General features: G+C 42.2%; 1 protein-coding gene across 1 annotated transcript; it reads left to right on the top strand.

Moving 5' to 3' along the window:
- The first annotated feature begins 127 nt into the window (after window positions 1-127).
- Window positions 128-23,875, top strand: fhl3a (four and a half LIM domains 3a). Its single transcript, XM_028424939.1, has 6 exons — window positions 128-519; window positions 19,290-19,463; window positions 20,319-20,493; window positions 22,011-22,180; window positions 22,336-22,522; window positions 22,721-23,875. Exons 2-6 carry the CDS (start codon window positions 19,308-19,310, stop codon window positions 22,870-22,872), a joined length of 840 nt encoding a protein of 279 aa, XP_028280740.1. The 5' UTR covers window positions 128-519; window positions 19,290-19,307; the 3' UTR covers window positions 22,873-23,875.
- Window positions 23,876-24,063: the final 188 nt, after the last annotated feature.

Below are 24,063 nucleotides of genomic sequence, written 5' to 3'. Positions count from 1 at the left end.
GCATTGTTTTATAGCAAGCCCAGAGTATAAAACTGAATGTACATGTATGTGCGCTCCTCATTGGCTGATTGATTGGTGGGCGTGGCCAAACGTCTCCGTTCAGAAATATATTAAGAAATAGAATAATTTTCGGAGTAAAGCAAACTCAAAGGGCCCTGCCTGTCCTCCCTGCACTCTGCTCCGCTCCCTGTTTGAAGTCGCTGGGTAGAGGGAGAGAAAGAGAAGAGGGGAGGGAGGAATGTTTTTTTTGGGGGGGCGGGATCTTGTGACTCACCAGCAACTTCCTCAGTAGTAGGACAAAAGTAGCCGGCAAGCTTCATCCCTTTTCGCCGCAGAGGTTTGACTAGAGTCAGAAGAAACACAAAAAGTTTCCCAGCTGCCGGGCGACGCTCCTGAGGAGACCGTCGGAGGAGCGATCAGACCCTGACCTGGTGTCCGCTGACAGACAGAGACTCAGAGGGAGGCTGCTCACCACTGTCAACTTGCAAAGGTGCCTCCAGACTTCAGACAGTACTCCTGGTAGGACTCTTTTTTTCCCTCTTATAGCTCGACTTTTTTTTCTTCTTCATAAAATCAGCTTTACAAACCAATGACAAAACACCTTTGAGTTTGGAGAACTGTTTAAAAGTGATTTATAATAAAACTGTATGCATATGATGACAAAGAATCAATGAAGTCTTCAAAGAACTTCAGATGTTGCAGTATTTGGGAAATAACTTAAGAAGGTGCCTGTTAGGTCACAGTTAACCAAGATCAACAATTTAAAAACAGTCCATTAATTCCTGATGTATTATTATTGTCATTGTTTGCAATAATGCTGAAGGTGGTAGTATAACGGTTTGTTGCACATCATGTGTGTTTCTTGTTTTTCTTTTTTCTCCTTTGTTGTTTTCTGTCACTCACACTGACTCAGGTCATCTATCTATCTATCTATCTATCTATCTATCTATCTATCTATCTATCTATCTATCTATCTATCTATCTATGGCAAAATGAACAACACCTCCTTTAGAGAAGGAACAGACTGTATTAGCTTGTGTGACCCACTGAACTGTGTCTAGGAGGGATTAAGGAACAACTGTTGTGTCACAGAAACTGAGCAATGTGTGAAGGCCTCAGCAAGCGAGGTCCATCAGGCTAAACTTGTCTCTTCTTCAGGAGGAAGTGGGGTATGGCAGTAGGCGTCTGGGATGTGTGTCTGTCTGTGCTGCAGCTTCTGGGTTTGCCTTGAATGTACATCACCATCACATCATAGCACATAGCATGTGGAGGTAGTAATGCAATTCGCATGATGATTGTTTGACATCTGGCCTGTTGCGTCACATGCACGCAGTGGAAAAGTGTTACAGAGTGACAAAAGGAAAATCTGATAACAAGCATTTGAATGCTCAAATAGACTAAAGGTCAGATACAGTGCATCACTAAAGCTTACTGTCAGGGCGATGCAAGGATAGAGGAGTATGTATGGAACCCTTTGATGGATCTTTAATATTCAGGTTTGATGATAAAAGGCTTGAAGTGAAAATTTAACACATAAAAAGAGTCCTGGATTCCTTGATCCCACAATAACAGTTTCTGATCAATGGGAAACAGCAGAATGAATTAGATTAGAATGATATTTATTGACACCACAACTGGTTACAAATACTGTTTAAATGGAAAAGGCTGGGATGGGTAAAGTAATGAGTCACCTGAAAAGTGCTCTGTATAACAGTAATGTATCTATGTGTTGTAGTATGTAAGTTCAAATGAGTCTGCAGAGCAGGGTGTGACCTGTCATGACCTGTGATAGAAATAGCAGCGAAACTTGTTGCAGAGTACAAGAAGTTCTCTTTGACTCTTTAATGTTGTGAAGGGGGCACTTCCCCTCTTAGCTCTTATCTAACCTGATTGTTGATTTGATTGTTGTCAATGCTACTATTCTGTTAGGTGTGATCATGATGAGTTAACCTAGAGTCGTTGCCATCAGTCCACTGTATGTGAGAGCTACTGCTGAAATCTTCCATGTATTTGAACTGGACGGCACTAAACCCTCTCATCACAACAGCAGAATTTACTCAAGCGCCTCTTTTCTGTCTGTAACAACAGCATTTACTCCTTGAAGGGATTTGAACTGTTGGGAATCATGCTGCGCTTTCACCACTGACAGGTTATTTTTAAATAAACTCTTTGTCACTGTAAAAAAAGCAGAAGTGAAGCCCTCACAGCCAAAAGCCAGTCATTCTGTCCTCTTTAGCATCTGGGAAGTTTGCCTTGACACAGCCTGTGGGCTATGTAATGTATTTGTTTGCTTTTTTCCTCTTCCTCTCTCCCTCTCTGTTTCATTGACCATGGTCACATTCTTCAGAGGTCTCAGTGTTTTCCAAAGGTTAGCCCCGCGTGGTGGTTGGACCCCGGCCAGCTCTAAACTGCAGTGGGACTGCAGCTAAATGACTCGGACTGGTTGTGGCTGGTTTTATGTGTTGGCACCATTTGAAACCAGTCCAGCGATAATGATGGAGGAATCGGCGGTCAAGTGTTTGCAGGTGGTTTAGGAGCAGAATTTAGATTTGTGTTGAGGTTGTTTTCTTTTGTCGTTATGCAGCTCTGTGGTGTTTCAGAGGGCACAGTGTATATTTTATCTCTAAGGCTACTTGCAAACATGTTGCAGGTCCGATTTTTAAGGTATGGATGCCTCCCTTCAGTTTGAAGGCTTGTTTATGGTTTGTTTGTTGTTGTTGTTGTTCATTTGGTACATTCCTCTTTATTTGAACATTCTGGTACAGCTATGGCGACGCATACCTTGCTTTGAAATTCTTAATTGATGTTCCACCAGAGTAAAACAATGCAGCCCAGTCCAGCTTTTAGCAGTTTACACTGATTAAAAAAATATCACATCTGTCTTACATGTGAGATCAAATATGCCAACCTTTAGTGTTAACAGAACCTTTCTGGCACTCTCATGTCCATCTGCCTTAGTGAGAAATCATGTAGATTCAGCTATACATTTTTCATATGTTTTTAATGTATTTTTGTGTTGACATCTTTCCCACTAGTAGTCAGTTTCCTCCTCAATAGGATGTGGGGGCACGTGGCTGGCTGCAGGAGTGTGTGGAAGTGACCTCAGGTTTCCTGTGCAGGGATGGCCAGGTGCTGTGGTGTTATTGTGAGGGTCTCACGACTTCCTCCATGGATGCTTTGTTGGTAAACGTCTGTAACTTGATCCCATGAGCCCAGGCCCCCGTGGGGATGTAACATGCCACCACCTCCCCTCGCAATCCAGTCACCGTGCTCCTCTACACTCTGCCACAGCGCTCTCTCCATGGGAGATTTCATGTAAAGAGAACATAAACTTTATATAGGCAGCTTAGGAGTGTGAAAGGTAACTGACTTTGTGCTAATGGGGTAATTACATTCCTCTAGGGATACAATTACCGGTCTATACCCTGTATTTACCTGCCGCTCTCAAAGAAAATGCTGTTTTTGGAGGAAATACCAAATTGTAAGAGCAGAATAGCAGAAGCCTCATAACTACACACTTACTAGTTTAATACAAACTAATTATAGGCCATGAAAGAACAGCGCTATGCTTAGCCTCACTCCACCATTCACTTTCACTCCTTTTGTGCTCCAGTTTCCCACATCTGTCTGTCATAATTATTGCACAATAAATGAATGGAGGCTGTTTTATCAGTGTATTCTCACATGAAACAGATGTTGTTTGGGTGCTGGAATCCTGTCGATTCACTGCTGCATCATCACACTGTGGCTTACGTTGGAGAGATGTGTGATTCAGACATGACTGGTTCCCTGCACCCTCCCCTGAAGGGAGGGTAGGGTCATGCAACGTTAGTGCGCGGCACAACACAAATAATTCACTCAGGGCTTGATAAAAGGAGTGCTATGTACAAATTGTGCAGTGGTCACCCACTCCCCCATCACAAACCTGCCTTGGTTTGTTCCTGGGAATGGGACCCAGATAAACCTGTTCCCTTTTCTTAGAACTCTCTCACCTCACCTGGTTGAATGAATCAAAAAACATCATGTCACAGATTGCTCAATAAATCTCACAAAACTCATAAATGGTTGTTACCCTGGAAAAACAGTACGATTTACACAGGAAGCAAATGTTGAAAGCCATATCAAGGCAAAGAGACGAGGGTGAGGGAAGCACACATTTAAAGTCTGCGGACAAATTGCAGTGGTTTTATCCAACTGGTAATGCAGTGTGTATTATAAATTCATATAACTAATGGTTATGTTGAGCTGTGGCTAAATCCTAGGACAACCTATGGTTAATGGAGACAGTTGTTGGAGAAGAATGTTGAGTGGGGAGAATGACTCCAGAGCTCAAGGTAATGTTATTCCACTCTGATGCTAAAAAAAGGAAAGAGCCAAGGCTTACGCTTCATTCTGTAGCACCACATCTTTGTATTGGGGATTTCTCCTGGATAATACTGAAGGGTTCTCTGGTCTGCTGACCATCTATTATCAAAGTTCCTGTCAATAATAGATCACTATTTAATTAAAAAAATAAGTCTAAAATAATCTAACATTAGTCATCAGCCTACGTAGAACCAATAAAGTGGTTTTCTTTCTATGAAACGGCAATGTCGTCATTCTTCCCACTGGATGTTCTTGTACTCAAGCATAATTGAGCAATAATTTGGGTGCATGTGGCAAGAAGTCCTTAACCCTGCAGCAGGCATCAAACAGGGGAACAATGCCTGAGGCTCAAAACGCCACCTTTCAAAACACCGTAACCCCCAGAGGGAGTGGGCTGTTAGCAGAGAATTTCTCCATAACAGCATAGCAGATGTTTCACCATGCCACTACTGCATCTCCACCTTCACCCCCAGCTGCTGGGGCAGTTGTGTCTTTATATGGCTTGTAATTTCAGTTTGTTGCAATGCCAACAGCACTGGTGTTGATTGCTTCCTAAATACTTAATATTGTTGGCTTCGACATCTGCAAAGAATTGAAGTCTGTTTTATGTTATGACACAGAAAGTCCAAGGCAGGTTTAGGTGTATGGCAAGTGTAGCACTTGTAGTGTATGAATATGCACAAATGTTCCCTTCGCGTTGCACAACTGTCTTACAGGAATGAACCACAAGGACCGACTTGTCAGAGAGCTTGGAAAGCTGTTACTTGTTCAGATTAGAAGTGTATTATCTTGCCTCTGATAAATAAAACACTGTTTATTTGGAGTGCAGCTGTGAGAGAGAGCATTCCCCTCACTCAAAGTAAACACTGTAAAAAAGCCTGCTCTGCATGATGAAACTAGCAAGTGTTAAAAAACGTGGCTTCTTACCCAGATCTTAGGCTATGTCTCCATCGTGGGTTTGTTTTTTCAATTGTAGCAGTAACAGGTATGCACACATGTATACTTTGTCTCACCCTCTCACTTTCGTCTCTGTAGGAGGGACAAAAGTCTGTGCAAAGGAGACAGGCTGAGACAAGCCAGACTTGCTACACACACAGAGGTGTGAGTGTACATCAGTCACTAAATTGAACTGTATATGACAGTTATGCCCTTTTCAAATACATACAGGAGAGTGCACTTAGCTCTGCTTGGACACACTATGGCACTAATTTGTAAAGCTGTCAAGTTGCATTGAATAGGCAAAGGAAGTGGGCTGGATGTTTCTTGGCCTCCTTTGCTTCCCTGTCTTCTCTCACCTTCATAGGATACTGACCGGCCCTCACACGGTGCTTTGGAGAAGCCATAAATGGCAGAAAGCATGTTTCGTGTGGCTATAAAAGGACGTCAGCTTCTCAGTGTGAAGATGGCAGTGATGTACGGCAGGGATGAGAAACACAGAGCTAAGGAGTGATACTGCAGCTTTTTAGCTGAAGTTAGGACATAGGATGAAAGGATGAAAGGGAGAGGATTGACCTGAGACTAACATTACCGCCTGCAGGTACATTCTGTCACTGTGGACGGACTCGGCTGTGTATACAGTACCTGATATAACTGGAGCAACTCTCCGTGTTTCCATTAATCTTTACACATTTCAACAAGTGTTTACCCTTATCACAACAAATGTACACAAGTGAAGGAACATGTTGTGACTTCCCTTGATGCATTTGCCTTCATTTCCCCTATGTAATTAAAGTACTTGAAAGTAGTACAGGGAGGTTGTTACGGTGAAGTACTGTTCTGTTTGACGGTGTGTTCACCACCATCAGATCATACTGAACTCAGGTGTTTGTAGTGATCAGAAACATAACTCTGTGCAGAGGGAGATGGTTTATATTTAACACATTTGGATGGATGAAACCTCTGTAACTTCTCCTGCAGGTCAGCACCAGACTCCTGAACGTCTGACTCCCGTTTAATCCAAATATTGAAAAGAGTAGAGTCTATGTAAGAATGAGGTTTGTGAAGCAATCTGGGTAAGATAACCTCTACCTGTCACTCAAAGTGAAGAAGACTTCCCAGCTTTCTCTTTTATGCTGGTTTGTGGTTTTGGTTCCTTTTGCAGGTAAAGAAAAAGTGTGTAGGTAGTTGACACACCAGTCTGCAGGTAATGCTGATCAGTTGTCACCTACCTACACACCTTTTCTTTACCAAACAAAAAAAGGTGCTTCTTTTTTTAGGTTAATGGCTGTAAAAACTGAGAAAGAACTGAAGGAAATGTAAACGTATTATAAACATTTAAATGCAATTAATATTCTTTTTGTAACGCATCACTGATACACTGCAACACTTTTAGATGTGACGTGTGAAGTGTGACGATAGTTTGTTATTTTCACAATGCACTGCACATTATTACATATTAAAAAAAATCACAAGCTGTTGCCGTATAGAGATTCTGTGTCTGAGCCACAGCTGGAAAAGCATAGATGGCTCACACAGAAAGGCTACAGTGCATGTGGTATAGCAATGCATATACAGATGGCAAAGTGAAGTAGAATAATAGCGACTTGCTGTGCTTTTGTAGCAATTTAATTACATCTGACTGGGAAAAATTACAGATGTCTGGACCTCATTGTCGTCAGCCTTAAAGAAATATATGTGGAAATATGTTTCCTTTTGCCAATCAAAACCTTTTATCTAGTGGAACATCACTAAAGAAACAGACATGTTATGTGTCCTCAGTCAGGTGTGGATTTCACTTACTGTTGTTCTGGTGGACGTTTTCTTATCTAAACCTTAGGAATTATTCTGTTGTTCTTCTCATCGGTCTGGAGAAAGCTGGAGAAATAATGTGACAGACAGACTCCCATTACGACTAACAGCTTGATGTACTGTATACGTCTCGGGCAGTCAGCCAAACCACCTACAGAGATGACCACGTAAGCAGCAACAAATGTAGCACATCTCTGCTACCAGTCTGCATACGTGACAGTCCGACCGAGTATCTGGATGCTCTTATATAATTAAAATTAACAGATTTTTTTCTTATGTTTGAACAATATTTGAGGCAACAAGCTCCACTTACAGCAGGGTTTTACATTTTTTTTCCACTTCACTGAACGCCATTCAAAACTGTACATTCTGTTTACTTCAGTCCTCACCAAGAGCCTGGCCAACATCACTAAGTTGTTTTCTTCTTGACTTGTCCTAAGGTCCACCATACGTTTGCAATTCCGTCAGCACTTTAATGGGCCTAAACATTCAGCTTCAAACAGAACCACATCCAATGTTGGCAATGGAAATTAGATCAATGGGTAAAATGCAGGCCAGACGGTGTGCAAAGCACAGAAGAGGGCCAATGACACAAGCAGCATGACCTCATCGTAGAAGTATTCAACCCCCCCTTAAAAACCCTCATCCCTCATCCCATTGCACTGTTTCTCAACACTGCTGAGTGGAAACTGTTTAATGATTGTTCAAAAAGAATGGAGAAGAAATTGTAGCAACATAACATGAGAGGTGATGGTGATCATGGGTCATACCATATCCCGCTGGTGGTCAGTGTGCCCCGGCTTTAACCTTCAGACTTGTGCCCCTGGATCCAACTGGTCCAATAATCAAGGCAGAGCCATACGTCTTGATAAATTACACAATGCATGACATACAGTCTTTACTTCATTGTTGAGGAGGCGTTCCTGCCAATAGGAGAACTGCACGGCTTCAGTTAGTTTTTTGTTTGTGTCTGTCTTGTGTTCAGCACCGTTCCTGAATCCCCTCATAAGCCAGGAATTCTCCTATATAGGAAACAGGAAAGCAGAATGAGGTCGGACAAGAATCGGGTGAGAGTCGTGGTTAATAGATTGAAAGAGATAGACATGTCTGCTTGGGAAGCAACATAATTCAGCCACACTATCAGTGTTTACCAAAGCACCTGTTTTCCCGTCTTCTCTCCATTTAACAACAGCTAGGACTTTGCATTTTATCACTGATAATGAATTAGGTGGAGAAGATGAATGGTGTTTTGCATGGCTGCATGATAAAGAGATCCCATGGTGTGACACTCTGAGATAAGGACCTGACGGATTGCAGCTCGTTTCTGGCAAAGTCAAGAAACTAGCTATAGGATTCCTGAACTTGCAGCTCTGCTCAAGACTTCAACAAACCTCAGATAAATCCACTATTGTCCATCAAAGTGCTTTCTCTTACACAGTGCTAATCAGTTTTATGTGAGTTCATGTTTACATCTTTCACTATCACTCCACTGCTCCTCTGCTCCACTGTGATGAGTGATTCAACACAGCATACACACTGCTAGGTTAGTACACAATTACATTCATCTGCCTATCCTGTTCTGACCCTGTGGTGCATGCAAAAGCTCAAAACACAAATGACAAGTAAGAGCTGGTAACACACAAAGGTGCAAGGTTGGATCTATACTAGAGGCAGCAGGGAAAAGGAGAAAAGGGTAAATGGGTGAGTGAGTGGGGGACGTGGGGAGCCGAGGGAGCCCCGGATGCATGGCAGCATGATTTATGGACACCTTTGAAGTAAGCTTACGGCTGCCACACGGCCCGCCTGCTGCATTTCAGAGCCGAGACGCTCTCCTGGCAGTGTGGAGAGTGGGATAAATGACCTTCAGGTTACTTGTGTACCACTCAAATATACACTTCCTGCTTTTGAACCCTACACACCAGTGTCTGTTTGGTTCACCAAAAACAAACGTGCCACTAGAACATTCAATAGACTTCGCTCCTCTGTGACCTATTAGAAGGTCAAAGCCAACAGGAGACTGACAGAGAGGAAAAGGAGGAGGTCCCCCTCCGGATCATAAAAACTGGGTCAGAAAAGAAATTCCAACACGGTTCTTTTTTTTGCAACAGCAGGCAGAATTATCAAGGCAACAGAAACTCCAGTATTCTCATCAGTGATGGCATCATTGCTTGAATTGGAATGAGGTGTATACTTGGCAGAAGTCAGTTCAAGTCTGATTGTTTGATCTTTATTCATATGTGAGTGAGGAAGCAGCAGATTATGAACATGAGAGGTATTACATTCAACAGGAAGTCTCCACAAAAATAAAAACTGGGTGTGTGTATGCAGCTGCTCGCGGTGTGTGTTCATTGTCTTCCTCCACGTTAGCTGCTGTGTTTATGTTTTGTTTGATCCCTCTGTCTACCCTCAGCTTTTCGTGTTCATGTGTGTGCATGCATAATACTACTATCGCTGTGTGACCACTTCTGTACGTGGCTGCAGGTGTGTCTGTGTCTCAGTGACTTTGTCTTTCTGTGGGAGTGTGTCAGTATGTTTAGACATAATATGCCTGTTTTTCATTCAGGCTGTGTGTTTGCAAATGTGTGTGTGTGTGTGTGTGACCTTCATTCTGAGAAGTCCCACAGATGGCTCTGTTTGGGGTAACAGGAAGAAGCACTGTGTGTGTGTGTGTGGGTGAGTTCTCATTGTTTTTGAGTGCCATGCTGCAGAATGGGGTCATTGCCTGGTAGGAAATGGACCTGCATTCAGTTCTCAGAGCGAATTCCACAGACATTATGTTTTTATGACAGGAAGATGGTTCATAGGGATGTTTCAGAGGTCATGTCCATTTTTAGAAGGTCGGTTTTAAGCTGTAGGATTTTTACTGTGTGGTGCACTTTTAGCAGTATACATTTAGAGTTCTAGGAATAGTCAGAAAGTCTAAAATCTGCCTGAACACTGCTAAATTTTGGATGTGTTAATGTGACACCTGAAATTTAGTTTTTTTGGCTCATCGCATCAAATTTTCACATTGCCACAGCATCCCTAATAAAAATGCTGGGTTGTGCCCTCAGTCAGAAACGTGTGCTCAACATCACTGCCAAGAGGTTTATGGTTCTGGAGAATGAGGGCACTGTTTACAAGTTGCCATGGAGACGTGTCTGCGAAAGGGGAAAAAAAATGGCTGCACATACTGGAAATGACTTCTAAGATATTCATCCCAGCTGGTTTACATTTGGCATGTGTCCCTCGTTTTTTTTAGTGTAATACTTTTTTTAAAAAATGAACCCGTCTTCTGAAAAGTCAAAGGGAGAGAGTGTTTTGGTTTGCTGCGGTTGTGAAAGATACTATAATGTGTGCAGCTGTTGCTAAGACCAATAGATTGTTCTTATACCTGTGAAAACCTTCCACTGACAGTGATTAGAAACATCCACCTGCTCACAACAGCATGCTGCATATTCATGTGTGGGGCTGTTGGGAGCTATGTTTAAACAAAGATGGGTATTAACCTCAGGGTCAGGTGCCATCACTGCAGCCACGAGCCACAAGTCTGAATGAGTTATAAATAATTGCTTGCAGTTGTGTGTACTTGCACAGTTGTGTGTGTGTGTGGCACGCTTAGATTGCAGAGTGTGTGGCTTTGTGTGAAACCTTAGCCCAGTTAAGTCCTTGATGTTCTGGCTAGTTGTGCTGACTCAGCAACATTGGAGGACCACCTGGGAATGACCAGGAGTCTGTAGGAGCCATTTTGTGTACTTTGTTTCTCAGTGACTAATAGCCACTGAACTATTAGAGGTCAGTAAGTCAAAATGGTGATGTCATTATGTGCTTTGTCACCACTTAGGTCATATTTGTTATACATTTTAAAATTGTACAAACACTCTATAGGAGACAGGAATTTAAGACTATGTTGGATCACATTGTAACCAGGATGATTTGATTGTGCATTCAATAAACAAAGGGAGCTGAGCGTTACTTCGATTCCCCTGAAAGTTTCTCCTTGTCACTCTCTTTCTTACATTTGCCCCTTCTGGGTCCTGTGAGAGTAAAGGAGCAGTTCCCTTTGTTACACCTGACAGGCAACATGGATTTACTTCAAAGAAGTAGGTTGCTTCCATTATGTTATGCTTTCAGAGCCTGACCATGCATCTGTAAACAGTATTTGGAGTTTCATGTGAAGGCCAAAATCTGAACTGTGCAACAGTTCACCAATGAAGACACAGACAAAACAGAAAGATAAAAGCATTAGAAATGTCACCTTTGGACTACAGCATTAAAGCATCTTCATTATTTTCTTTCTTTCTTACTCCTCTGTGGTCTGATTTCATGGTAAAAATGCCACAGCGATAAGTCAAAGGCACGAGTCTCAAATCCATATCAGGGCCTTTGTAAATAAAAGGAAATTTGACTCCTAATCCCACAGCTCTGAAAGTTTAAAGGTTTACCCATAGGAACGGCTCAGTATTTTCCACTGGGGTGAATTGAGCTGCAGAGTCTGCCTGGCCAGGCGGATCAGGTGGTGGAGATGTTGCCTACAAACTGTGGGTTAATGGTTCAATTCCCTTCATGCTGATGGGTCGTTGGGCAAGATTTGTGTGTATGAAAGGGTAGGCGTGAAGTAGTGTAAAGTGCTTTGAGTACCTTTAAGTGGTAGAAAAGTTCTATACTAGTACAGACCATTTACAGCCCGTGTATAAAATGATATTTCTGTTGAGCTTAGCTATTGCATCAGAAGGGCTCGTTCTGTCCTCTGCTCTGGAAGTTGATCTTGTGAAAACAACATCCTCTCATGGGACTTGCAAACCAGTATCTGAATCATACAGCTTTCAAGTACTACTTGTAAGTGTGCTGATCTGAGTGGAGACTCTTACACATGCTGAATAACAGTGTGAAGCAGGAATTTATTTATTCAAACAATATGCAGGTCCACAACTCTCAACAAAACAAAGCAGGTGTTGAGATGGCTCTCCACTAAACAGGCGTCAGATTTCAAAGGGATCCCCCATCCTCGGGATCACAGGGCTGAGGATGACAGGGAGGATGTGAAGATAGGAGGACAGTGACTAAGATAGCCATGTTTGGGCACAAATCTGCCATGGGAAACTTTGGAGTACGAGGGTTTCTGTGATTAATGACTGTTTGTTCAAAGAGAAATAATACACTAAATCCTCTCAAACTGCTGTACGAAGCCCCCCCATTAACCCTGCTCGACTTATTTACGCTAAAGCCGCCTCAAAGCACAGGGACCCAGAAAATGTCAGTGTTACCCTGTGATCTGTCAGCACTGTTCTTCAGTTTCCTTTGACTGTGTACAGTACACTTATCAGTTTTTTTTCCTGCAGGAGTCAACATTTATTTCATTTGTTTAATATTGGCTGTTTATCACACATTCTTTTTTGTTTCTGCATTCTTCACTGTCTTCTCCTCTCACCACACTGTTTACCACCTCAAAGTATATCCAAAGATCAAGCAGGCTGTCAAGAGTTTTTTTCGTGACAACTCTCACGATTTGCTTTTCCTCTTACCATCTAAACATTATCAGCAAATATAGCAGTGAAGAGAGAGAGGGAGAGGGAGAGCAACTTTTCTGGGATTCTGGAGGCAGTGTCTCTTAAAAAAACTCCACTGGCACACAGGAGTTAACTGCATACTTTCCACAATGCAAACCAGATGTGAAGCTCTAATGTATGGCAGCATTTTTTTTCTTCAAAGGAAGACAAATGTAGGCCAAAAATGTAGTGTTTTGGCCATCCGCTCACAGTGATATAAAAATAAATTCACATTCATTTCAGTTCCAATCTTTCCCGGGCGGTGGTTGGGGCAGTACTGTATGATTTAGAGTAATTGCAATGTTATTGTTTGGTGTTGGAGGAGTATTGTGGAACACTGGGATTGAGACAGGCTTGTGGAAGGGGCGAGATGACATGTGACACGACTGCATTTTCAGCTGCATTCTCCTTCTCAGAAGGTCTTGTCATCCATGTGCTCCTTGCTAGCACGTCCTCGAGCCTCCGTTTGCCAAGCGGCTGTCAAAACATGACAAATTTATGTTCAAAGTGCAGCTAAATGAACGTCAGTGCAGTGTGTGCTCGGCTTTTGTTTATCTTTTTTTTGTACAAACGTAAATCACCGTATCAAATCCTTTTAATAAACGACTCCAGAAGCTCTCCAGCCAGCTGATGTTCACTCACAGCTTTCCTCTAATACTGCTGTGGGTACCATGCAACAGAGTGAAGGCTAATATTAAAAGACATAAAGTCACTTGCATGGTCATTAAAAGTTGCCAAGAAGGGACAAATTACAAAGGCCATGGTGACATTTTCTGCTGCAGGTAGTCATTTCCCTCCTTTATGTTTATGATGCTGGCTTTGATTTGAGCCTTCTGTTGCCTCCCACTCCACACCGGGCGGTGTTTAAATGCTCAGGGACAATAACAGGTTAGCACTCCAGTGTCTGGTCCTGCAGCCTGTACTCTGTCGTCAAGTCTGACCCTGGCTCCCACAGAAGACCGGTCTCAGGTGTCCCTGCACCATGAGCCCCCCCCTTCCTCCTGCTAAAAAGACATTCAGTAGATGAAGCTTGTGTCAGTATAGCCTTGTAATCGTATGTAATGTGGGTGGCCTAGGGCCTTCTCTAATGTAAGACAGAGTAAAAACACTGGTTATTTACCAATAGTATCTCCACAGTGGCTGAGTGCAGACCCATCATATAAACTCTGATGACCGCAGATTGCTCAAAGCCATAAATGTTATGAGGATGATTGCAGTTCTGGTTTTTCTGGCTTACAATCAATGTCACATCTTAACTAAACAGCCTGATGTTTAACTAAACTGGCAGTGTAATGTGGTAGTTTTTTTGTTCTGGCATAACATTAAGAATTAAAATGTGTTTTTGTATTTCCAGAACCAGCACTGGTCAGCTTGTTTAAGTAAGCACATGTGTCTGTGAATGAGGGTCCAGCATTATCTCTAACTTCATGAGCAATTTCCTCTCCTTCCTGTGATAAGAATTATTGCCTCAGTGCGTCCTTTCAGTTACTGGACTTGATTTATCTGATTCAGTGAAAGCCAACAGGAAGAGCCAACAAACAGACTAATTTATAACAAATATACCCAAGTGTCTAACGCTTGTCGTTTAGGGTAGGAGATTTTGAAAAACTCAGTGAGAGTCAGACAGATTTCGAAAGTAAACACACGCCGCTTTCTCTCGGAGCTCACCCCAGAGCCACGCCTCCAATCACTTGGACGCACATTACCTGAAGACGAGCTGCGGTCTGTGACTTCGGCCATCATGCATGTACCTCTCTGGTGCGCGCAGAGCAGGAAGAGAGTGACAACCAGCCAAAACTCGTCCCGGAGGATTGGCTGATGTTTTTAGCGTTTTATAGCTTCCACAGATGATTAATATTCTTCGTTTTAATGCCGAACTAATGGGTTGCTGTCTTCCGATCAGAAGAGAAGTTACACTAACTTAACAAAAATTGCATCAGAATGAAATCTCCTACCCTACCTTAATTGCGGCCATTTACGTTCATGAAAATACTAAGTCATCTTGATGTGATTTAGGTCAAAGAGTGAATATTTGGATCTGGAAACTTCATACACACCCTAAATTCCAGACTCTCTTGCCATAAACTCAAGTTGTCGGCCATTAAAATCATTTTCATTGTGTTATTCATGCTATATTAGTCACCATATAGATTCTTCCATCCCCATCAGGCTTCATTTAAATGGCCCCAGGATTGTAGATTGAAATGAACTTTTGTGTGTTTTTGATATTGTGTTTTATTTTCGATATGCTCAACCAGGCCTTAAAATTATACACTTACGTGTCCAGTTCTGCACTTTTCCCCCCATGTCTAAGCCAGGCAGGGAGCTTTACTGTGTCTGGAAGATGTCCAGGCATCAGACAGGACACAATGTGATGGTGTGTGTTTATCCAAATGCAGCTGCTTCACTTTTTCTCTTTTTGATTTAAGACTTGTCGCTGGTTTTAGGTCCTGCTCCAGAATGCATTTTCCTCTAAATGTCACTTTCTTCTCTCTCTCTCTCTCTCTCTCTCTGTGTGTGTGTGTGTGTGTGTGTGTGTGTGTGTGTGCTTGATTCCATTTCTTCTCTGTCTCTGGGACATGTATAAAAGGAAACCTGCTGGACAACACAGTACTTCATCTGGTGTGCGTGCAGAAGGTCCAAGCAGTTAAAGGAGATGGAGTGGCTTTTGTAGCTGCTACTTTATAAAGTAAACCAGACCTTACTGTACATAGTAAAATCCACACTTGCTGAATTATCCACAAAGTGCACCAGTCACAACTGATCCATAAAAACACTGATCTGAGAAACACTGCAGTTTCTCTGTTTTTGTGTTTTTCTTTTGTTTTTGCGTCGCTGTAACTTTTGTATCACTTGGCACTGAACTAAGCCTTCATTGGCAGACTGGGATGGCATTTCCACCACCGGTCATGCTGTCTTATCACGGTGGCTGCAGTTGCACAATTTCCGCACTGTGACTTTTAAATGTTTTAGATATGACAGCCCTGCTTTAACTGTAGCCACAAAATGTGTTGTAATAAAAAAAAAGTTGGTTGTGGTCCCATGTCCACATGCTGTCAGGGACTGACAAAAACAACAAACCATTCCACTCCAAATATTCACTGAAAAACACATCATTGGTATCAGTGCCTCACAAGAGCCGGTTTCTGTTTAGTTTTTGGGAATAAGGTCATTTACTGTAAATTATTCTCTTGCTAATTTCAATACTGCAATAACAAACACAGATTTAATGCATTAACCTCTTTTTGAGCTTTGATTTAAGTTGTAAATTGTTAGCAGGACATGTTTAGTAAAAGAAATGCCACAACAGCTTTGTATAGTTAAACTAGATAACAGAACAGTATGTATTTTTTTTTCCTTAAAGGGACAGTTCAACTCAAAAATGTGGGTTGCTGAGTTTTGGAGTAATGGGCCCCTCTCTCCAATATAGACTATACTCAAGATCTTGTTCTGACTGATTCACGTGGAACTTATTTTCTTCCAAAGTGCAATTGGTAGATTTATCACCACCCAGAAGGCAGTAGACATCATTTGATGGTTTCCTTCCTGTGTAGTGATATGTTAGCCAGTTGTATAAAGTAGCTCCTACATGAAATTGCTGTAACACTTACAGTGTTGCTGGTACAGTGTATTTACCTGATTAGGTACAGTGGTACAACCTGTGTGACAACATATCATGTACTAGTATTGTACTTGCACAGTGTGTTTGTGCATGCGTGCACAAGTGCAACACTAATGCGTGACATGACATTACATGTTGTTACACAGTAACACACTGTACCAGCGACACTGTAAACTAAAGTGTTACCATGATTTTGTTGTCATGTGAGCCGGAGGTGGTCACTTGTTTGTACTCCGCTCTCCCCTGTAGCATGATGTCCAGCACTGTGTAGCTTTGGTAAATCGGATATGTTACAAACAGTCCTAACAGACAGCAGAGACAGAAGGGAGAGAGCTGGCTCATTTGTTCCCAGTAGGCTGTACGGACTGTTCATTTGAGCGTAAGCAAAGTTTGGGCTGGGGATTAACAGGCCTGCCTGTGGGACTGGGGTGAACAGGGTATCTGCTAGCCCTTCAGTAACCGACCATGACTATGTTGCCCAGCAACAGCATACAGTCCACTCACTGTTGTGCTGTGGTGTCCCACAGTCGGCCCTGAACTTGACCTCTTTATCCCAGTCAGGGAGGGCTGTGATGACTAGTGTAACATAACCTTGATGTTCCTCTGCTATCTTTATAGATGGATGTTTGAAAACAAGGTTCACCACAGTTCATGTGAGTCAAGATCTCAATGAAACATTAGGAATCTCTGTGAGTGTTGTCAAAAAGTTTGTGTGAATTTGATGATGCACTGTGGCAATACTTTGTTTTAAGCAGATGAATCAGCTCACAAAGAATGCTAATCTTTAGTCTTTCTCTCATGAGTTAAGAAAACAAGATGTCATTGACCCATGTAGATGCAATTATTATTCTATTCCCTGACCTACCTTTGAAAAATTGTAAACGTTTGAATGCATTAAATGGTGAACCCTGCTTGGCACAGATATATTATAAAATGAGGCAACATTTCAGGAGACATTGTGCTGTGTGTGGATACAGCAGTGATTCCCTTGACAAGCCCACACTTTTCCCAGGAGGGTGAATTCAGTCACAGCTTTGGTATTTGGGAACATTATTAAGCCAGAGTGGGGCTGTTAGTCACTGGGTTCTGGACATCGAGGAGATGGATTTCTGCCGGGAAGCAAGCATGAACATACGGGCGACCCAGATCTGACTGCATGGGACTTTAGTGGTGCCATCCATCTCAGGTGGAGGGCTGTGGGCTGTGGTTTAAACATCTGGGTTCAAATATTTGTCATGATGTCAGAGGACAAACTCTTTCTTTCCTTTCCTCTGCAGACTTTTTGGTACGTGGACATGTGGCGGAATACGTTTGAATTTGCTGAGGGTGATAGGCAGCCTGATTTGCTTTGGAAATTAAAACTGACATCAAACTTCACCACGCCGGCTTCCTGGATTTGTTAGTCATGCCTCATCTCGTTCCCTTACCTGGCAAGCAAAAGCAGCACATACTGTACCTACCTGGCACTGCAGATAACACTAAGGTCACAGTGCTCCTTCTCAGCCATATACTTTGTTGATCTAATCTTGACATTGTGGTTACGTGGGCTGATGGCAACCTCGCTGGAATTTTCTGATGGACGGTGTGTTAAATATACAGAACTGATCTTAAACACAGACTTGCAAGTTCAGCACCTTGCTGTACATTACACAGACTGCTTATTCTGATCTTGAGCCATAACCTCCAGATGGATACTATAATGTGAGATACTTGAGATGTATCTGTTCCATTCAGTCCAATAATGGAGCGATGTGGCAGATCTGTGACGTAAGACAGTGTACACACACACGGCCATGGGGGTGTCAAGCATTTACACTGTATAATTTATGTGTTAAGGTCACCAAAGAGGGTGAAAGTGTCTCTCCAGCTTGGGGAAGCAGTGTTATTGTGGCGGAAGGCCTGTCACTGGGTTATATATGAGCAGGTGACGTCTGTTGGATCTTGACTTTCTCACCCCAACTCATTACGAGCTTTTGTCTTGCAAAATGTCTGACACAGTTGAAACCTGAGAGCCTGGGACTAGTGTTTTCTTTGATGACTGCTCCTGTGTGATATTATTGTGTCACCCTGTGGGGGTGTGCTTACATGCCTCCTACATGCACTGTGTTATATGTGGGTGTAAGACAGGCAGCATACGGTCAGTTTGAAGTTTGATTGATTATTATATCAGCAGTGATTATTATTCCTGGGTGCTGGGAATGAGCAGCCAGCAGTGCAGCCTGCCAGAGGGCTGTATCACTTATCACCAGGCTTTCCTCCAAACCATGCTGTAATGTTTTGGCAACCCGATATTGTTGCTCTCACAATATTGTTTTGTCCCTTTGTTGTGTGCCCCATACTTGATCAAGGGGCCCCCATCGTACAGCAGAGACCATGCTCTGCATCTGCATATGCACATACTGCATCTTTATCCTGAAAGGAAGCCACGTGCTTAGAAGTCATGTTCAGACAGCGTCAGATGTTCTTTTTTTACACGCACTCTCAGGAGCTTAATGGGGTTTCTCTATGTGTTGGTGGTCCACGCTTCAATCCCAAAACGATCCAAGCCTTATAAATATTTACAGGTGTGTATGATGTGCCACTTTATTCCCATGTAGTCACAACAAAGGTTGCTTTAATCGGTGACATCTCCAAAAAGGTGTTTTCACTGAAAAAGCAAGTGACAGCTCCCTCTTCGGTGCCCTCCCTCTGCATATACCACACTTTCATCTCACAGCAGTAAATGTTAATAGGCATTTTGTACTGCCTTTCTCTCTTACACATACACTCCTTTCTTTCTTTCTTTCTCCTTCCACTTGCTCACACTTGCTCTGTGTGTTTTGTTTGAGCTGATCACCATGGCTGGTACACGTAGAAGTATTTACAACATAAATATTGGCAGTGAAAGTCTATACTGATGTCCAGCTGCTATGATGGAAAAGGTGACTGAATTCCAGGCTCTCCCTTCTTTGTCCTGCTCCCTGTTGTCCTCTCCTCTCTCTCTGTTTGTCCTGTGCTGACCTCACTGACTCCTTTCTGTTTTACAGATTTGGCAGAAAATCACAATGGCTGACCGATTCGACTGTGACAACTGCAAAGAATCTCTGTACGGTCGCAAGTACATCCAGTCAGATGACAGTCCCTACTGCATCCCCTGTTACGACAGCCTGTTCTCAAACACATGTGATGAGTGCAAAGAACTTATCGGCCATGACGCAAGAGTAAGGCATCCATTTGGACATGACCTGACATGCATGCAAGAGTAACAAATGGAATATATTCTGAATTGTGATTGGAAAAGATTCATGCTTTATAACCTGTTCTAGCTGGAGCGAATCCCACACATGATCTCTTTCTTCTTTCTTCCCACACTACCTACTAACATTAAACCACGTCAAATAACCAGTCCAATTAGCCATTTTTACTGTGTTTTGACATGGCCGTAGATAGCTAAAACAGAAGTTGTGTCTTGTTAATGACACATAATTCACTGTAAATGAGGCGTGTTCTATATATTTTGTGTGGCAAGACACCATAAAGGCTAATTTACCATGCAATTATGCACCCAATTTCCACATAAGCCAACGGACTAATTTTGTCTAAGATTGTAAAAATGCAGCATGAGGGAACGTCTCGCCACAATCAAGTTAAAATTTAATCTTCCCTTAATGGAAAACACTAACAAGAAGTGGATCATTTAAGCTGGTGGTGGAGTTTACAGACTGGGGCACGCCACAGTGTTTGATAGTTTGCTTAGCTAAAGAGGCCATAGAGCTATCGACTCCCTCAGGAGTAGTAAAAGATATACAAAGGCAGCATTTTCTTGGCTTAGTGCCCAGTGGAGGTCACTTCAGTGCCATCCCTGTAAGACCTTGTTAAAAAAGAAGCATGTAAATATAAGCAGACATTTCAAGTGTCGGTCTGACCCAGCACTCCTCTCTGCTCCTGTTGTAAACATTAACCCATGTTGATCGTACTTTAGATGACAGAGCTGTTCTGAATCTTTGAAACAAGTTGTAATTAATGTGGCACGTTTTACAACTGTATCAAATGACCTCCTTCTGTTCTGCTGCCAGGAGCTCTTCTATGAGGACCGACATTACCACGAACACTGCTTTCGCTGTTTCCGCTGCGATCGCTCATTGGCAGACGAGCCTTTCACCAGCCAGGATGATGCTCTGCTCTGCAATGACTGCTACTGTAATGAATTCTCTTCTAAGTGTGTAGCCTGCGACAAGATTGTCATGCCAGGTAAATCTGGAAATGCTACAGAGTTTTTTTTTGTACACAGGGACAGTATCCAATTCATGCATGTGAATTTGTTTACAGCATATCCTTACAGTGTCTTTTTTTTTTGTTTTCCATGTAGTTTACAAACTCAAATAAGCAGATGACGCTGGAAAATGATGACATGGCAAAGCACGGACACATGAAAAGTAGAAAGTATGAGATCAGGCAGATAGAGAAAGGAAAGAGGGTTTAGGGGGGAAAGGAGGCGAAAGCCAGGGTCTACGTTTTGAGCATCAGCCAGGGGTGAATATGACAGAGTAATTGCCAGTATGCTTGACTTGTTGTCTGTAAGTCAGACCCTCAATGCTGGCAAGCTTCCAGAAAACTGATGATAACGCGATAAGCCACTTACTGGAATCAGTGCAACTGTAGCAGCCTACGCTGACCAGGAAGACGGAGATTTGGACTTTTATTTCTCAGCAGATAAATCTGATGGTTTCTTATGGAGAGAGCATAGTACTTATATACTTTTCTGTTTATTAAAAGTATACATATACAGTGCTACAGACAGTAAAAGGCTTCAGCTTTGGTTTGGTTGTGACATGAGGAGAAAGTAACTTTACCCTGAAGGCCTGCAAACGGATAGCTCAGAAGCTGTAATTTGCCTGACAAGATTTTTCTGATAAACATTCCCACTCTCAGAGATGGTCAGCCAGATGTTGCATTGTTGTGCAGTCACAAACAATGGTCCTATTCTACACTGTGTGTACCCTGATGAACAAACAGCAGTTCTGTTGTCACTGTTCACTTTGTATTTTGAAACAACAGAGCAGAGTCCATACAGATCTGCAGTGTAAGGATGGAGCTACTTTGTGTTTATGTCTCTTTCTAACATGTGTTTGGTAATAATATTGACTTCTTCAGTCTGTTGAAATGACTGCATTCTACACTCAAGACATATACAGTGTGTCTTTGTGCAACCATGTTAGATGTTTTCAGCGCTCTTTAAACAAAAAAAAGACACCCCAGATTTGTCAAACATACATTCATAACAGATGATATTGTTCTTTTAGAGCCATACTAATTCCTGGAGGTCTTTGCAGCGGATTTGCTCATGTATTTGATTAGAGAACACCACAGCTCAGAGCCTGAAGCAGTACAGTGTTAGCAATCTGCACAACGCAGTAATGCAAAATGTCAGCTCCACACAAACCACTGCATCACTGTAGAGTAAACTAACCAGTATAATAAAAGACTCAACAGCTCGGGGATATAAGATGGATAGAATCGGGGACACAGAGAAGAAAATGGTATTATCCTTTTTTTTCTGAAAAAGTTTGCTGCCAGTTTCCAGCAGCAGAAGAAAAAGTGGGCCCTGTGGTATTTTCATTTAAAATAAAATATGCCGTAATGCAATTCATGTGTTTTATTTCCTAGTTCAATAAAACCATAAAGAAATACTCAAATGATCCTAACTGTCCTATTAGGACATGTGTAACTCACCCAGGATTAATCATCTTTTCTTCTTTCTAATGCAGGTACAAGAAAGCTGGAGTATGCAGGCTCCACATGGCACGAGGGCTGCTTCATCTGTCACAGCTGTGAACAACCCATTGGCTCCAAGTCCTTCATTCCTGACAAGGATGAGCACTACTGCGTGCCCTGCTACGAGGACAAGTTCGCTCCACGCTGTACACGCTGTAAAAAGGTCAGTATATCTGTCAAATATCTGCCAGCTACGTCCTTACCACACTATTTTTAGTTAGTAGAGTGAGAGACGTGAGCAGCATGAACGCTCTGCAGGAATGTGCACGGGAGATGATTTTAGAAGGATCTCTACATGACCTCTGACTTGTTTTAAAGACCCTGGCTAAAGGTGGCGTGACCTACCGGGATGAGCCGTGGCATAAGGAGTGTTTTGTGTGCACCAGCTGTAAGACACAGCTGGCAGGTCAACACTTCACCTCAAGAGACGACAGCCCTTACTGCCTCAAGTGCTTTGGCAACCTGTATGCCAAGAAGTGTGAGGCCTGCACCAAACCCATCACAGGCAAGATTACATCAGCATGATAATGTGTTGTGAATTTATTCTATTGTGATGCAGTGGCTCATTGTCATGGTAACTACTTAAACAGATAGCTAGACCCACAGGACACAGGAAAAACAAGAATATTTGATTTTAAGATGAACTGTGCCTTTACATCCATGGTCAGCCATCATACTTTGTTTCACTGTTCCTTTCTCTTAGGTTTTGGAGGTGGAAAGTACGTTTCATTTGAAGACCGCCAGTGGCATCAGCCATGTTTTACCTGCTCTCAGTGCTCCATTTCACTCGTGGGCGCTGGCTTTTTCCCCGAGGGTGACAAGATCCTGTGCCGTGACTGCCACAGCAGCCTATAGAGCAGCTATTTCCCATTCACCATTTCTCTTTTTGTTATAGCTTTTCAAGAACCCCAAGTCATTACCAAGGAAGGTAATACAGGCTAACACATGCTGCCTCAGGTCATTTTCCCATAAAGACATCCTATAACAGATTTTCTTCTGGGAGCTAGAACAAAAATCCAGTTTTGATGCTGGGTTGTTTGCATGAACCAAAAAAAATCATTTTGTTTATTGAGTGCCTTAACATACACACAACTTCAGGTTTAAAGTCCAGCTTTGAAGAAAACACTGATACAGTGTTTTGTGTTGACATTACAGTCGGTATTTTAATGGTGGCGTTACTGTTTTGATGCTCTTAAAACTGCAGTTTTATGCATTTTGAATGTTGCTTTTCCTCAATGTGCGTCTTGCTTTGTGCATCTTGAACAAGTTACTGTATATAATTTAAAAAAAGTAAAAAAAAAGAAAGAGAAAACCTGCTGATGATGCTTTCAGTGAGGTCAGACAGACACATTTCAGATACATTTCAAAGACACAAACCACTCCTTTTTTTAAAAAAATATCTGCTTATGTTGCAATATTCTATGTGTTATTTCAGTTTTTCATTTGATGTAATGAAACTTTTTTTATCATCATTGCTCAAAGAGCCAGCATTTATAACCCAAAAGAAGCTGAGAATAAAGTACATTACTGTTTTGCAGGAATATGCATGTCTTCATCTGCAGTGATTTGCCTCACTAATTATTGTGTTGCTGTTAATCCTGTCAGTGTTTTTATTTTCCACTGTTATAGTTTGTTACATGTATGTGAAAAATGATATTAAAAGAATACATCTATGAATTGCGTTATTTCAGCTTTGATGCTGGTAAGTCAGAGTTGGCAAATATACATGTTAAGATGGAAAAAAATGGGCCATTGAGATGACTCAATATGAACTTACTGTAAATCAGATGGCAATTAAAATGGCTGAACGGCTAGGTTTTATTTTTGAAGCCTTATTAAATAAATGTACACTGACTGAGCTGAGTTTATATATTCTGTGTGTCCTTGTGGTTGGAATGAAAGATCCATCACTGGTTTAAGAGCTCATGTGGGATTGTGTTTACTGTCTAAGCCAGAGAAAAACCCTTTGGTGCGTTTAAAACGGCTTTCTAGGAAAGATCGGTGTGTGTGTGTGTGTCTGTGTGAATCCAAGGGGAAGGGCATGAA

Source organism: Parambassis ranga, chromosome 16 (assembly GCF_900634625.1).
Source record: "Parambassis ranga chromosome 16, fParRan2.1, whole genome shotgun sequence".
Lineage (NCBI taxonomy): Eukaryota > Metazoa > Chordata > Actinopteri > Ambassidae > Parambassis > Parambassis ranga.
This window is presented reverse-complemented; position numbering and strand designations above follow the sequence as displayed.

Coding starts and splice junctions, on each gene's coding strand:
- fhl3a (XM_028424939.1), top strand. CDS start 19,308: ATGGCTGACCGATTCGACTGTGACAACTGCAAAGAATCTCTGTACGGT. Junction 19,464..20,318: donor TTATCGGCCATGACGCAAGA/GTAAGGCATCCA, acceptor TTCTGCTGCCAG/GAGCTCTTCTATGAGGACCG. Junction 22,181..22,335: donor GCTGTACACGCTGTAAAAAG/GTCAGTATATCT, acceptor CTTGTTTTAAAG/ACCCTGGCTAAAGGTGGCGT.